The sequence below is a fragment of the Passer montanus genome, unplaced genomic scaffold (genome assembly GCF_014805655.1).
Source record: "Passer montanus isolate IOZ18808 unplaced genomic scaffold, ASM1480565v1 scaffold34, whole genome shotgun sequence".
NCBI classification, from domain to species: Eukaryota; Metazoa; Chordata; class Aves; order Passeriformes; family Passeridae; genus Passer; species Passer montanus.
Window position 1 is genome coordinate 1,419,411 of NW_024368152.1, and position 15,993 is coordinate 1,435,403.

The 15,993-nt window shown below is 34.3% G+C and overlaps 1 protein-coding gene across 2 annotated transcripts in view; it reads left to right on the forward strand.

The window, feature by feature from the left end:
• CSMD1 (CUB and Sushi multiple domains 1) overlaps nucleotides 1-8,871 on the forward strand; it is a 1,056,650-nt gene extending 1,047,779 nt beyond the window's left edge. For both annotated transcript variants that reach the window (XM_039715657.1, XM_039715658.1), the window contains 2 exons: nucleotides 2,595-2,727; nucleotides 5,294-8,871. In XM_039715657.1, coding sequence (XP_039571591.1) covers nucleotides 2,595-2,727; nucleotides 5,294-5,453 — 293 coding nt within the window. In that variant the 3' untranslated portion in view covers nucleotides 5,454-8,871. The remainder of the gene's footprint in view (nucleotides 1-2,594; nucleotides 2,728-5,293) is intronic.
• The last annotated feature ends 7,122 nt before the right edge of the window (nucleotides 8,872-15,993 follow it).

The window sequence follows — 15,993 nt, forward strand, 5'->3', positions numbered from 1 at the left end:
AATATGTCTATTACTCCAATAGAAGTCTTGTGTAAAGTATTAAATGTGAATCGGTTGTCCAACATAGATAACTTAAAAGAAACTCTTTAAGTGTAAATTTGTGCCTGATTTTAAATTTTGAGCTACAAAACACTTTTTAACAATTAACTAAAAGTACAAATTAACAATTTATAAGAAGTATATATTAAGAACTGGGTTTTTTTTATGAATGTTATAGTTCTTCTGCTGCTTGTACATTAAAATATATCTATCATATATGATAGATATATGATGATATATATGCATGATGATGATAGCTTTGATATATAAGTTAAGATTTCATTGATCATACATATTTCTATTTGAAATTTGTATAAGAATTTGGATATTAATTCCAGATTTTTGTTGTTGTAAATTGACTTCAATGAATTTGATAATTTCCTTATTTTTTATTAATTACTCCAAATAATTGAAAAAAACACTGGAGGTGTGGTGGTATAGGATGAAGAAAGTGATAACTTAATGTGTTTGTTTGGTTGGTTTTTTTTAGAGTTTGTCACTTCTTCTAACCCATAAAAAACATTTAAATCAGTACTTCTAAAACTTCTGTTAACTGATTGACTTGCCATAGTTTGTCTGTCTTTAATTAAGTTAGAGGATGTCCAGTACATGTGCAATGTAGTACAAATACATAAATTTACATCAAATGCATTTCCACGGCTTGAGTTTTGGGACAAGTATTGGATTACCAAATCCCAAGATTTTTATAAAATGGCTGTATTCTAAAACAGTTCAATGTTCAGAGGAGTGTGATGAAGCTCATAACATGATCCCATCTACCACAACAATAGGTTTATTAATTTGAAAAGGTTTTCCTTCACCAGTTCTGCAGAGAAATGTGTAGTGAAGTCTAAAACATGACAGAAAATTAAGACAGTGAAAAAGATTGTAGTGCAATATTTTTTCATATTTTAAGTGATCAAATGTAGCAATACTGAAATTCCAAGGGAGATTAGCTTCATTTTAAAGGCCACTTAGTTACTTCCTAAAATTTAATACATTTTTAAAATTTAATGTGCCAAAGATATTTTAATATTGACACTAAAAACATCTATGGTTTCAAGATATCTCACAAAAAAAAAAAAAAAAACAAAACAAAAAAAACCCAAAAAACAAACTTATCTCATTTGCCTTTTCCATTGAGCTTGAACTGCAAGAAATCATAGAATGGTAAAATGACTTGAGTTGGAAGAGACCTTAAAGATAATTTAGTTCTAAACCACTTGCTGTGGGCAGGGATACTATTTACTAGATCAGATTGCTAGTGCCCCATCCAATCTGACCTTGAGCACTTCCTGGGATCATAGGAGAATTATTATTTTCTCTGGGTTTTTTGGTTTGATTTGGTTCAGTTTGTCTTGTTTTGTTTTGTTTTGTTGTTGTTTTGTTTGTGGTTTTGTTTTGGTTTTGGTTTGGTTTTTGTTTGTTTTTTGTTGTTGTTTTTTCAGTTTTTGAACTTATTTAGATGTTTTAGTAGACTGGCAAAATTAGCATAGTGGCCATATCTCTGCTGTATAACTGGTTTGCACTAGAGTCCTAAAAAGACTCATGCTGCTGCTCTCAGTTAGGGAGTTGTGGTGTTTCCAACACGCTGTGCTGGTGGTTTGAAGCATTCCTGAGAGGTAAACAGCAGTGTCTCCTGTTCTCCACTCTCAATAGCAACAATGCCAGAATATCAAGCAGAGATACTTGTCCAAGCCTGATCCTCTCAGTACATTCCCTCTATCCAGGTCTTTCTTGAATGGGATCTATATTTCTTTCTGAAGAGCTGTGACTTCAAACTGGCAACATGGAGTTGGACTTCAAAAACCAATTTTTTCTATAAAATTTTCTGTATTTTTCATCATTAAATTGTCTTTCATGCTTCACAATTTGAATTACCAAGCAACTTAGTGATGTGTCTCTTTATACTGATGAAAAAATGTGTTCTGCAAAATGCTTTGCAGTCCAGGTTATCTGCCTGTCCACAACAGGAGACAAGAGAGGCCATGCCACAGGCCACTGCATTTGCATTCTCTGCACTGTTCTATCCACAGCTGCTGGAGGGACATGGACACAGGTGCAGACTTGGGAGGGCTACTGAGCCAAGCAGAACCTCTGATTTATTTCAGCCACCTCAGTTTTTCCTGCCTTGTTCTTGTTTTTTGTGGTCTTGCATTGCTTGTGGTTTCCAAGATGAATATTAAGACTGCTGGTATACAGTACTTTCACAAAATTAATTTGTTTTTTAGAAGTTATATTGCTTAAATTTATTAAATTATGGTCAGACATTTTTTATTTATTATATCAATAATCATAATTGTTTTACTTGCTGAATACTATTTTCAAATAATTTTGATAGTTATTGATATATCATGAAGTGGTATTAGCAATATTTATACAATGATTCTGCATGCTATTTATTTCAAGTTTTTTAAATAGAATTATTTGATCAAGACATCATCTTCTTTAACTCTTGAATAAAAAGAATGCCATTAGCTAGATAATGTGGGGGTTTTATTTCTCCCCAGAGATAATGTGGAAATTTTATTTCTGCTTGTTTTGTTTCATTTCAGGTCCTTTAAGTGCAGACACAGACCTTTCAAATCACTATTATGGTACAAACAGCAGTTCAGTTGCAGCTGCCATCCTGGTACCATTCTTTGCTCTAATATTATCAGGGTTTGCATTTTACCTCTACAAACACAGGTATTGTAAATGTTATTTATGCAATAATTTCATAAACTTTTTGATTTGATTTTGATAGGTAACTAGGGAGCACAATGCTAAAAGCTTTTAAGAAAATCTTTGCTCTAGAAAGACAAATATTTCAAGGTATTCCCATGAAAGAGTTCAGTGAAGGGCAGTTCTTAATGGTGTAAATTTTGAAAAATGAGTTGCTCTGTTAAGGAGCAAGGACCTTTCATCCTTCTTGGTTCGTTAGGCTGAATCAGATTGAAATCTGAGGTCACATGTTCTATTTTTTCATTTTAATGCTTTATTAAATTGAATGTATGCTACTTCTTTCAAAAAGCTGATTAGTATTAATTATACAAGCTGGAAAATCTATAAATCCCATGAGGGAACAACCCATAATATGACTACTTATAGTATGTGCTGAGTCAGCTAGTGATTACTATAAGAATTGGCACCACTTCAGGTCATATGAATCTTTTATATGTCACTAGATAATAGAATAAATCCAACAATGTTGTCTGAAATCTGGTTTGAAGGCTGATATCTATGTATCTTCCAAAAATGTGTTCATTCTGAAAACTATTTGCAAAATAGTATATAACAGGAGCATGCTTTTTAAACTTTTGTTCTATAATCATGATATCAGGAGTATTTTGTAATTGCAAGAAATCACACAGACAATCTGAGCTCCAGTGCCCTACGATGCAGTAGACTGTCTGCCCACCTCAGCATTAGATGGTTTGGAAAAACAAATTGCCGTGGGGCTTGAACTTGGGAACTGTAGTTAAAATGATCCATCTCCTGAAATGTAGTATAGCTTTTTGTTAACAAAAACTGCTCAGGAAGAGCTGTCAGCTATGTCTTCAAACTTGATATTGTAAGATGCTTTTCTGATGCCTACAGGTCTACATTTTCCGACAGCTCTGCCCTGCAGTGGTGGGGGAAGTTTTAAGAGCATCATGAATGCCCAGGCATTTGGATCTGGAGAAGAGATAGAACGAAAAGGGAATATTGCTTAGAAATATGAGGAAAACTCATTAAAAATTATTTTTTGACATAGGGGTACATTTAGTAGTTTATCCTGGGAAATTTTTAATGCCCTACATCAGCAGTTTGTATTTAAGAGAGATAAAATTCTTTAGGCAAGCAGCTGTAATCCCCCTGTTAATGGTATGGCTGGTTCAGCATTGCAGTTCTGTCAAATTTAAATGCATTATATTTGAGATAGGAGATGTTTCTCTTAGCTTAATATTTCAAAGAATATTTTTCCCTTTTTTCTATTTTCAATGAATTACTTACACTGAACTGCAGGTTTTAGAGGGGATATCAGTGTCATATTGCCATCAAAAAATTAACGTGTTGATTAGTGAGGTGAATTAATTTTAGTTCAAATTTTTTTCTTTTCAAAAGAAAGGATATTCCAATGGAAAGAGAACAGAATCTATATGATTTGAAGGGTCTTTCCTGAAATGACATTAATGATCAGAATAACAACAGGAAATTTTCAGAATTATGGAGTGGTAGTTATGTCTCTAGAGGCTCTCTGTAACAGAGAATTTGAAGGTCTTAGTGTACAATTTTATGGATGTTTCTGATGTGCCTATCTCACACAAACATCATCTAATTAGAAAGAGGATTGTTAAATCTTTTTTATACAGTTGTACCTTTTATCTAGGTGACAGGGATTACTTCAGGAATGAAGACTGCATCCCAATCTTTCTGTGCAAAATTGAAATATATTTAATTAATTGTACTTAGGATAGCTCCGAGTTCAATTTTAAGTTTGTTTAGTAGTTATCAAAATTAAAATAGGCATAAAACATATTTATTAGTAACAGAATTATTTCCATGTTGTCAATTTTCCATTAGTAATTTCTTTCAGTGATAGCTTTCCCTATCTGCTATCCAAAAGAGAATAATTTTATAAGAAGAATTTGACTTTGAAGAACCCTTTTGTGAAGTTATATAATGAGATTCTATATTGTTTTATTAAGCAACAAGAACTTACATTTTGCACTCTTTATATTACAATTGTATGTATAAAACAATATACTGAACTTATATTTTTTAGGTACTTCTAGATATTAAGAGATTTAAGTTTAATATATTTAAAATATAATATCATAGTATATCACTTTGCTAGAAAATATAATAAAATATGCACAATTCTGGTTAATTTAATTTAATTTAATTATTTGCTTAATTGTTCTAAAAGAGCTTTGCATAAAAATGTGAATGTTCTTGAAATGTTGATAAATCTTTAATGGTGAGAAAACATATAAAAATAAAAGATTGGTTGGTTTCAGTATCATTTGATGCTGAATTGTCAACATTAATGTGACTATAAGTCAGGATTTGATCAATCTGATTACAGGTATTTGGACAAGGTATTTAGCAGTACTTATTGTTGGTACAGAGGTGGAAAGACATGGTGTGGGAGATCTACCTGCAGTAACTGGAGTTGCTACCAGCAGCAGCGCAAGATATTCCGGACACTTGCTGTTGTATGTAGACAGAGTGGAACTGTAAGAATGTATATTATTGTTAACAACAATTCCCTGTCTTTTTTTTCCCCCAGAACAAGACCAAAAGTACAGTACAATGGATATGCTGGACATGAAAACAGTAATGGACAAGCTTCATTTGAAAATCCCATGTATGACACAAACTTAAAACCCACAGAGGCAAAGGCTGTGAGGTTTGATACGACTCTGAACACAGTTTGTACAGTGGTATAGCCTTCAGTGCCCAATATGACTGATTCATAGCCATACCTCTGATGGACAAGCAGTAATTCCTTTGGTGCCATATACCAGTTTCCCTTCTCTTGGCTTTGCTGCTGTAATCTTTAACATCTTCTGTCAGCCTACATGCAGCTAAATTTTCTGGTAAAAACGTGTCAGTCTTCGGGGGATCAGACAAAGAATATTTTTTCATCTTAAAGCTGGATCAAAATGCCTGGCTGCATCTGCTTCAAACCAAGGCACACTTTAAGGAAGACTGCCAAGTTATGCCAATTTGTCATATTTAATGCCTCAGACTCTCATATTTGTATGCGGCTGAATGCCTTTCAATGTGTTCTTCTGGGCACTTGGATAAATCCTTTGAGTACTGTGACAAATGATAGCACCACAGATTATCCCCGGGAATATTCTGAAGAAAGCTCTCTTGAAGGAGGAGACAGCCTTCCTTGAGGTTGCATACACTTGCAAATGCTTTACCATTCAAATCTTGCTAAAATTAGGAAAATTTACAGTATATTTTATTCATAGGTCAGTTTTGCCAATTCCCCAATCAGCCGTTAATATCGCAAAATATTAATGCACAATTTTTTTGCACTAGGGTGTAATGGCTGACTGAGTAAGATACTGGTAAAAATATACAGGGTTTCTACACACTGTCCATTGTATATAGACATTCACTCACCCTTTGCCAAGCAAAACATTCCAGAATAAATTTACTTGGCGTATTAAATTGACCCCTATGTTTAGCACCAGTTAAAATCTTGTGCTATAGAGGATAATGTTTCTTTTGTCAATTTTAGACTAAATTTCTTTGTAAACATGATTACAAGTCACTGGGGACTTTCAGCCAGAACAAGAACCCATATCTAAGAATTTTTCTTTGCCACTATTGTTTTCTTCTGAAATCAGTCATCAATCACCATTGTCAGTATCATACTATGTAACAGCAGGGGGGTTAGTAGCTATTGCTGCTTGCCATGTACAAATGTGAATAGTAATTTATTTTAGATAGCTCATACAGCCTGTGAGCCTGTGCTCATAATACAGTCTTCCCTTTTGCATTTTTTTCCATTTTTCCTTTAATATGACATCATTTTCTGATGTTACATGGAACTAAAACACATTACAGTAGCGTAGAAAAACCCAGGGCAAATTGTCCATAAAAAGTGGTCATTCAGTTTCTACTTTGAACAAAGAGAAATATTCAACTATCTTTGCTTTCTGTTTATTTTAAATTTTTTAAACACACTGCTTACGGCTTTTGTACTTACACAGTTTGACAGAGACATTTATACATATAAAGGTTGAGTAATCATTAGTGTTTGCATAGAATTAGATGTTTTATTGCATGAAAATAAACAAACAAAAATGCCATTGGGCAGATTAATTAAATTGAGTTTTAAAAATAGGAAATAATAGTAAATAATGAAGGAAAATCTGGTTTTAGTCATACACATTGAGTTCAAAAAACAGGAAAGTTGTTTTGCTTTTCTTCTAATTCAGGGCTGGTTTTTGATGCTGTTTTTTTGTTTTAGTTTTCTGAATTGCAAAATGTCCTATTGTCCTATTGCTATCTAAGCTGTTGAAAAGTTTTTTCTGAACTCCATGTATGTGTAGGTCTGGCTGTTATACACAAAACGAAAAGGTAATATAAGCCCAGTAACAGGTTTTTCAGCTAATGTTGCAGAATGCAACAAAAATTTCAAAGGTAACCCTTGGTCAGTTTAACAACTACATCTGTTAGATGAAAAATACTAGCAATATAATACATAATAATTGTAGGGCCTGCAGCTGTTATGTTCCTCATATGAGCAAGAAACTCTGAAGAAAATTTAATAAATAACCCTTTCCAGTCAGTTCCTTGTTCATTTTGCTTGTAGTTTTTTTCTTTCTTTTTTTTGTTTTCTCTGAAGTTATTGTGCAGTAAGTTTCATTTAGTTGTCCCATCTCAGAGCCTTTCACATTTTCAGAGAAAGAACAGTCATCAGATAAAAGCTGTCCTGATCCTCCCCCGCATAGAGGAAGTTGCTTGGCAAATGAAGAGCTTCTGTAGGAACAGTGGGCCAGGAAAGAGGATATTGTCTGACTAAAGTTTCTGACAGGTGTTAAAAATTGACATTGTTGCATTAAAAGTCTTTCTGTAGTGGCAATGAGAGAAAAAAAAATGGTGTTTTGAAAACAAAATACATAGCTTTTATTGATGTTTTCAAGTCCTGTCATTACAGTGTATGCTTCAGTGCCCTGTCTCACCACCAAGGAATGTGTTGGAGGATAAAAGAGAATAGTTAAATAGTTTGGTCTTTTGTATTAGAGACCTCAGATTCCCTGAATCCATTATTCAGTGGTTCATTTGCGGATGTAATGGAACAATTGCTTATCCTGAGTGAGAGCTCTTTGATCAGAGACACTCAAAAGGAACACACTAACAAAATATCCTAAGTTTGCTTGGAGTGTTGATTAAACAGGAGCTTCACACTGGAGCCCAAGTAAAACCAAAGTATTGCAATTTAATCAGTTCTACCCACACCTTTCAAATTCCTCTCCTTCTCTGCTGTGTTTGAGTCTTCTGTTCAGGTTGGATCTCCTCCTCCTGAAGTTATTCCACAGAGGGCTGTGTATCCATGCACTTCAATATGGTGCTTCTTCAGAGTGAGGCTCTTAAGATGATGTGCAGTGACTGGGAAATGGCAGCCAGGAAATCTGTTTTTTTCATATAATTGCAGAAGACTTTTCCCCCAGCGTTGACCAGATCATTATGACAGGCTAATAATACATGCTATATTTTTTTTAAAAAACAGGTTATGTGCTTCAAAGCTGTTAAAAACTGCTGCTTGTATCACACATCTTGCCTTTCTCCAGGCTAGCTGCAATAATTTTTTTTCTTGTGTAAAATATTTTGTAAACAAAAAAAAGTTGTTATTAAAAAAATTTAAAAAAAGTGGGAGGGTGGGGGGATTGGGGAGAACGCCGCATAATGACCAAGTCAATCTAATTTTCATTCCCACTATTCCATTCTGCCATTTCACTACATGCTGCTGTGACATGAAGTAGGTGCAAAAGAACTTTTTGTACAGAGATATATTTTTTATGAAGAATTTGTAAAATTATTAAATATGATGTACTTTTTTGATTAATGTAGGTAAATTGTTAAAAATAAATGTTTTTACAATACAAAAATAAATTGTAATTTTCCCAATAATGTAAAATTTACCATCTTTAGCTGATTTTCAGTTCTGATCCTATTACACTTGTATTAATATTAAAGTGGCCTGTTAAAAATAAACAGTATTCTCTTTGGAAAAAAAAAGAAAAAAGAAACAAACATAAAAAGACTGTAATATAGCCTGTGCAATGCCACCTACCTTGAAAACAAAATCAGAGTTCTAATTAAATATTTAATTTTAGATTTTCATCTATTGTGTGACCTCTTCTTATCAACTTTATTCCTTCTATTTCCTTTTATGCTTTTAAATCTCAGATACTGGGTTTTCATTATGTACTATTTCAACAGAATCTTAGTCTTGTCATCTTATGTTCCCAAACACTTTGTAACTTGGGAAAAAAATTCTAGGTGCTCTCTAGTGAGGTGGGATTTACCTCCTCTTATGTTACAGATTCAGATTTTAAAACGGGACTTAAGATTTTAGTTTTTTTACAAAAATGACTGGTTTATTTTTCTACACGCCTGCATCATACCCACGGAATTGATGGATCACATGGACCCAGAGGTATATCCAATTTTAACATCTGAGAGCTGTATATTCTTCAAATATACATACTTTGATTGCAATAAAAATGCTTTTTAAAATGCTTTTATACATAAAGTTAGCCGTATATATTACTGTTTTCAGACTCAACATATGAAATTCTGAGCATTTAAAAATATTTTAGTGTGTATTCATGTTTAAAAAAAGTTGAATTTATTTACTTGCTGACAGGTTAAAAAAGAATCAATCTTCAAGGATATTATACCCATTTATTCCTTTGGGAATTGGTGGTAGTATATGAGTGTGGTTCACTTTTAGAAAAAACTAAGATATGTGCATGTCCTTGCTGCCTTTCTCATCCTCACAACCCATCCTTCTGGTAATATGATATCTTAAAAACAGGTGTTAAAAGTTCTCATCTCTCAAAATGATCTGACTATCCTGACACTAAGATGTAAACTGTAATCACTGACACTATCAGGGCAGATATTGAGGCTCTATCTGACAGGGAGTCATGATTTTTACCTCTTTCACAAACAGGAGTCTAAATATGCTAATCAAATGAGCTATTGTTCTTTTCACTATTGTTAAATTGCAGTGACAGCTTTTAAAATTATTTTCCCCTGTGATCTATTGGAAAACACAGCATAGTATATCTAATTTCAGATTCTACAGAAACCATTTATAGAAAAGAGATGTTTTCTGGGTGTTGAGGATAGTTATGTAAGAGCCACTCTCAACTGAATCTGTAAAGAGTGAACATACTCGTTTTCCAGCTGGCATCTACTATCTTTGTAGCAGCAGTGAGTTCATAAACAGTATCAAAGCATAACAATTGGTATGATTTACTCAAAATGGAAAATGCTTTTTTAAAGCTGCATTTAATTTTAAAATCCAATAAACTGCATTAAATACATTGCTGCCTGCTCCAGCATGATTACTAACTTGAAACCACAGGACCTTGATATCATGTGGCTTGATGATAGAGGGAGCTGGGGTCGAAAGGTGAAAGAAGAAGATCTTCTGCAGGATATTGCCTTTAAATAAGCAAAATAAATTGCTTTTAAGCATGTATATGTAATATACAAAAAGAAAATAAGAAAGCAATCATAAAATAATAGAAGGGCGAGGGTTGGAAGGGCCCTTAAGGATCATCTAGTCCCTGACATATGCAGGGACACCTTATATGCTTGAGGGATTCAATCCAATGGACTTTATATTTTTTTAGAGTAAAGCAGTATTACAATTTGAAAACCTTACTGATGACAGTTTCAAACACAAAATGGATTCCACCAAAGAGCACAGAATTATAGTCTGAACCTCACTAAAAAATAGGTTTAAAAATGGTTAACGTATGCCTATACATATGCCTAGTGATTAGTTATCAGAACTTGGTTATATATATATATATGATATGAAGAATCAGAAGATCCTCCTAAGGAGTTATAATTTTTTCTTATATATAAAATTATAATTATACCAAATTACAGATATATGTAGTAAGTATATAGAAGTGTGAATAAGCTTGGAGTCTAAACTACTGGGGAATTTGGGCTCAGTTTTTCAGTGTTTAACTACCAGCAATGTTTGTTCCTTTACAGAAGCTTCAGCAACAACTTGTGTACCTATAGTCCATGAAAAAATGAGAGCTGTTAGATTTTGCATATAATTTCCACAGAGATCAGCAAGCTGAGTAGAGCCAGCTGAACTAAACAGTAGGAAATACTAAGGCAAGAGGAATGCTTAAGCATCTCAGCTTTGGCCTGAGGAACATACATATTTTCACTGGGATTCATGACAGAAATTACTCAAAGATGGGCAGATTCGTCATATCAGTTGGGGATTTTTTTTTGCCTGCAAGCTTCAAAACACAATGGAGTTAGTGTTCCTTTTCCCCTTCACACCCATGAATACTGGTTAAAGTGGTCAAATTAAGCATTTAGGGTCAGAGGTCAAAAGCTTCTTTAGCTTGAGGAGAAACACAGGTTGTTAATCATAATTAAGATTGCTATAAGCACTCAGCTGTTAAAAGTAAGTCCTGGGAAATTATCAGTACCTCTTTCTCCCTGCAGTGCTGTATTTGACATAGTAAAAACTTTGAAGAATTCCTTTTGGATTGTGCCTCGCAGAAAAATTATGTAAGGAGGAAGAATCCTTTTAACCATGATGTAGGTCAATTAGCATAAGGAATAAAATTGTGTGCCTGGTGGTCTACACAGGAAGAAATTATGGTTGGATTGAATATCAAAATACCCTCAAAACAAAGGATTTTGAGGATATAAATTTTGAATTTAGGATATGAATGTCAGAAATTATAGACCTTTTTAACTCTTGGTGTACCAAAAGTCTGAGTTTGCCCATGCTGTGAAAGAACACAAGGAAAATTGCTTAAAGGAAAAGATTACACAGAAATGAAATGTTAAAAGAACATACTCCCATGCTCAGGAACATTTTCTGACACTTATATTTTCTGGTATAAATACAGTCTTAAAAATTTGAGAGGCTCTAAAAGCAGAACTGCTGACCAAAAATGCTCATCAAAATGAGTTTATTGTTATCCTTCTCTAAAGGCTAATAACCATCTTATTTGGCAACTGCAACAAAAAATATAATAGATGATGTACCTTAGATGAGGAAACTTTTCCTGTCAGTGTATAATAAGCATGGGCAGAATGTGTCCAGCAGACTGAAGCTTTTGACATACCTAGCAGAAGATCATGCTCTCAAGTTTAGTTACAGGTTAGGTGAAAAGCTGCTTATTCTAAAACAGCTGTAGACAAATCCAAAGCTCAGATGTGGCCAGCTGAGATACACTAAGATGTTGTTAAAGAGAGATGTACTGAGTTCTACCTCCATGGGTGTGGTATCTGAGTAGAGCTGTTGGGACAGCGTGGACACAATCTGTAACTTATCACAGTCCTATTGAAGTCCTTCAGTTGCACTTTCCTCTTGTATATCTTTATCCATGCCCATAATATCTACATAAATACAGTTAAACAGTGCAGGAATCTGGGCTGAAGGTAAAGGCTCAATCTAGATGTGATTTAGCAGGCTAGTGAAGAAGAATATGTTCTCTGTCTGGCATTCTAAGGTTGTCTGTTGATCTAGATCATTAGGTAGGAAAAATAGGTTTTGGAAAGGAAACAAGTAAATTTAAATCAGAGGAGGGGGACATGAAAGAAGGGTCTTCTATTAGTCATCTCAAGGTTTCCACAGAACACAGCACTTATACTGAGTTATAGGGGTTATGGACTTCAGAATGTATTCCATGTAGATCCACATCTACAGCAGTAATCCGTGTGTGATCATACTAAAGCACAGGAAACAGACCTGGCTGAATTATCCATAGGCCACAGCACAGCAGTAGTATGGCAACCTGATACAGAGCTCTTCCACTAACATGAAGAGTTACTCTTTCCCAGATGGACTTGAGATAAGACTCTGGATCCCTGCTCATACAAAGTGACTTGCAATAACAAAGAAAAGACAATTAGAGGGATTAACATATTCTGTCTGATACACTTCTTTCACTGAGACATTGAAGAAGACATCTTGTTCATAAAAGGGGGTTGACCTGAGAAGCTGTGCAGAGGCGGGTTGTCAGGTTTGGTTGTTATGAGAGGGCAGAAGGATGAAGCACTGTTTAGGGCTCTTTGGAAGTAGAAAAATAGTCAGGAAAAGTGGTAAAGGGTCAGCTGTGGTAAGGGGGTCACCTGTCATGCCTGATGGTTTTGTTCATAGAGCCATAAGGAAGACAAGGTGGAGGAATGCACCAACAAGGATGGGAACAAAGTTGTTCAAGAACCCTTTGGTCTGGAAAGGTTAGATGAAGAAATTCCTGGAGATCCTGAATCCCTGAAAAAGTCTGAGGATTTATATATATAAAATAGCCAGATTTATGCTGATCATCTTGACATTACTGAAAAAATGAAATTAACAAATAGAAGGTTACTTCTACTTTTCTCCCTCTCTCTTCCAGCCCCAGCTATCCTTTTCCTGGTTTGTGAGAATCAACTTTTGTTTGTTTTCTGAATATCATCCATCATACCATCTGATCCCCTTCTTTTTCTCTCTATTTTCTCTGTAACTCACTCTCCAATTTTCTATGACTTGATGAATAAAACATGTAATTTGTAATTTTGCTCGTGACTTTTCATTTCAGGAACACCAAATCGGGTTAAGGTGGGAGATGTATCTGAGTGATTGGGAGGGGATTTCAGAGCTTGATATGGTTAGGCAAGGGAGAAGAATAAACAAAAGGGGAGTCAGGTAGTTTGGCAATGATTTGCATGTCAAGGAAGTAAAGGCAAAATTAACTGTTCAATCTGTTTCAGGGGTTTGTTTGTTGTTTTTAACTACTTCTGTAATGCAACAGGCTTAGTGCATGGAGCTGTCACGCCTGGGACATGAACAGGTGAACAAGCATGACTTCGCATTGTGGCTCCATACTGACTACTTCCAGTCACTTTCCTGTCCTTCATGTGTCTGGTGATGTCTTACTGGAAACACTTGTCCTATCTATTAGCTGATCCTCCCATCTATTTGTTTCATCATTCTGATTTAATGCTGCCTCAGAAAAAATGAATTAAAAACCTTTCCTTTGGCCACTCACGATTTAATGTTTTGTCTTTTTTATTTCTACTCTCTTTGAAGTCTAAAGGATGATGAGAATATGACAGCCCTTCATTTCCTGAGTAGCTTAGTACTGTGTCTTCTCAGGTTTGCTTAAAGTTCACTGTCTCTACTGTATTATTTTTCATATCAATAACATGCTCAAATTGTGACATTCACTTATTAACTTTCATTTGAAGGAAGCATGTATGTGTTTGCATTCATTCTCTCTTGATCTGTCCCCCTCACATTCATATACATGCACATTTACTTTTCATTTTCTTTAGGGAAAAAAAATCCAAACTTTTTTTTTTTCTTCCTGTGAACTAACATAGGAGCAAGAAAGCATATGTGCTGGTAGTAAGAAGTAAACAAATTTTTTGTGCTCTAAGAAATTGCCTTTATAAATCAGATAAAGTTTTTCTGTTTTCAACAATAATTTTTGGTTTTAATAAATTTCATTTAACTAAAATTTCTACTTGGCCTACAGAAATTGTTAATCTAAAGTTATTCTTGGAGGAAGTCCTTCAAGCAGTGTATAGTAAGTACCTATTTGCAACTCCTGAAATCCCTTTTCTGAGTATCTTAATTATAACTGGTTTTAAAGTTTATTCCTAAAGCCAGGAATGGACTGAGAAATTGAATGAAAAGAAAATCTGGTTCTCTCATAGTCTTGCTTACTTTGCTTTTAGTCATGTTTTTGAACCAATTAATCCTTTCTTTTCAGGAAATTTCTACAATACTGCTGTTGTTAATATTCCAGCCCTTCTCAAAAGGCTTGTGTGAGACTCAAAAAATTAATATAATTTTCTAAAGATTCAAACCTTTCCTAAGAAGGGTATCATTGGGCTTTTACTTACTTAATTTCTTTTAGAAGTTGATTTTCATGTAAACATCCATCCATATCCATACAGGATGTATGCGTGTTAATCTATAGAATGACAGACTCCTGTAGGTTCCAGGAGACTTCAGAGGCCAAAAACTCCACCTTTAAGCAAGGTCGGTCCTCATACTGATCCAATATGTTGGTTGTTTCTTGTCCTTCCATTATGAGGAGAGTCTGCCTTGGTGGATAGGAGAGAGATCTCCCATTATCTTTCTTTAAGGCTCCTAAGTACTCCTGGCCCCTCCTCATGAGTGATATGCTCCAGATAGTTACTGAAAGTGGAACAAAAGGCTCCACCTGTGCTAATAAATAAAACAGCACCAAAGAGCACACTCTGGTCCTGAGGGTAAGCTGTTTTAGCAAGGATTGTACATATATAGCTGGAAATCAGTAAAACAAATTAAAATCTGAGTCTAAGAGTGAAAAAGAGCTATCTGGAAGAGTCTTTAAAATTTCTTTCAAAAATACTAAGCTAATTTATTGCTAGCAGAAACCCACTTGTGAACTAGGGAACATTCAGAAAAAATAAGACTTTAAAAAACTATTCCTTGTTAAAAAATTCTGATCTTTAGTTATAGCATCACCTTTTTTTTTTTTCCCCTCCAGGTGCATTGACTGTTGAATCCATGAATCCATTGCTTCATTTCTCACAAATCTCATGCAAGTACTATTTTTATATGCAGAAGCAAAGATGGTTTTAAAGGTCATGTTAAACTGAATCATTAATCAGTAAAAATCCAGAAATGTCTAATATTTAGTGTACCTGCTGCATTTTCTTTCAGGTTTCCTCTAACTACCTACACTAACTAACAGGCATTGCACAGAACAGCATTTTCATGAGATGCTACAACAGATGAAGCTATGTACTGAACAAACCTTGCAGCAGCACAAACTAATCGCCACAGACAATATAGAAAACCCTTTCAACTGCAGAAATCTTTAGAGCACAGCTTTCTTTATGCTCTCTTTACTTCTAATTATTTTTACTCACACTCCATAAGTTTCAATTTCTCATTCTTTTAGTTCTTCATGTGCTCTTTGCTTTGTTATATAGACTTGATATAAAGTTACTAAACTTAAGTGATAGAACTATTTCACCTTCAGATTTATTCTGTCTTTTTTCAGTAATAATGAATAAATCTTCATTTTAAGAAAGTTTCAAAAGAAAGAGTTTGCTGTGAAATATTTAATATATGCTTACATATTTCTGATTTTTAATTGTGTTGAAATAGCTGAGACATATATGTAGAGATCTTACACCTGTTTTGAATACTAATTTTTTGTATGAATACCATGGTTTTGTCCTCCCTTTGTGTCAAGCTTCTCCCTG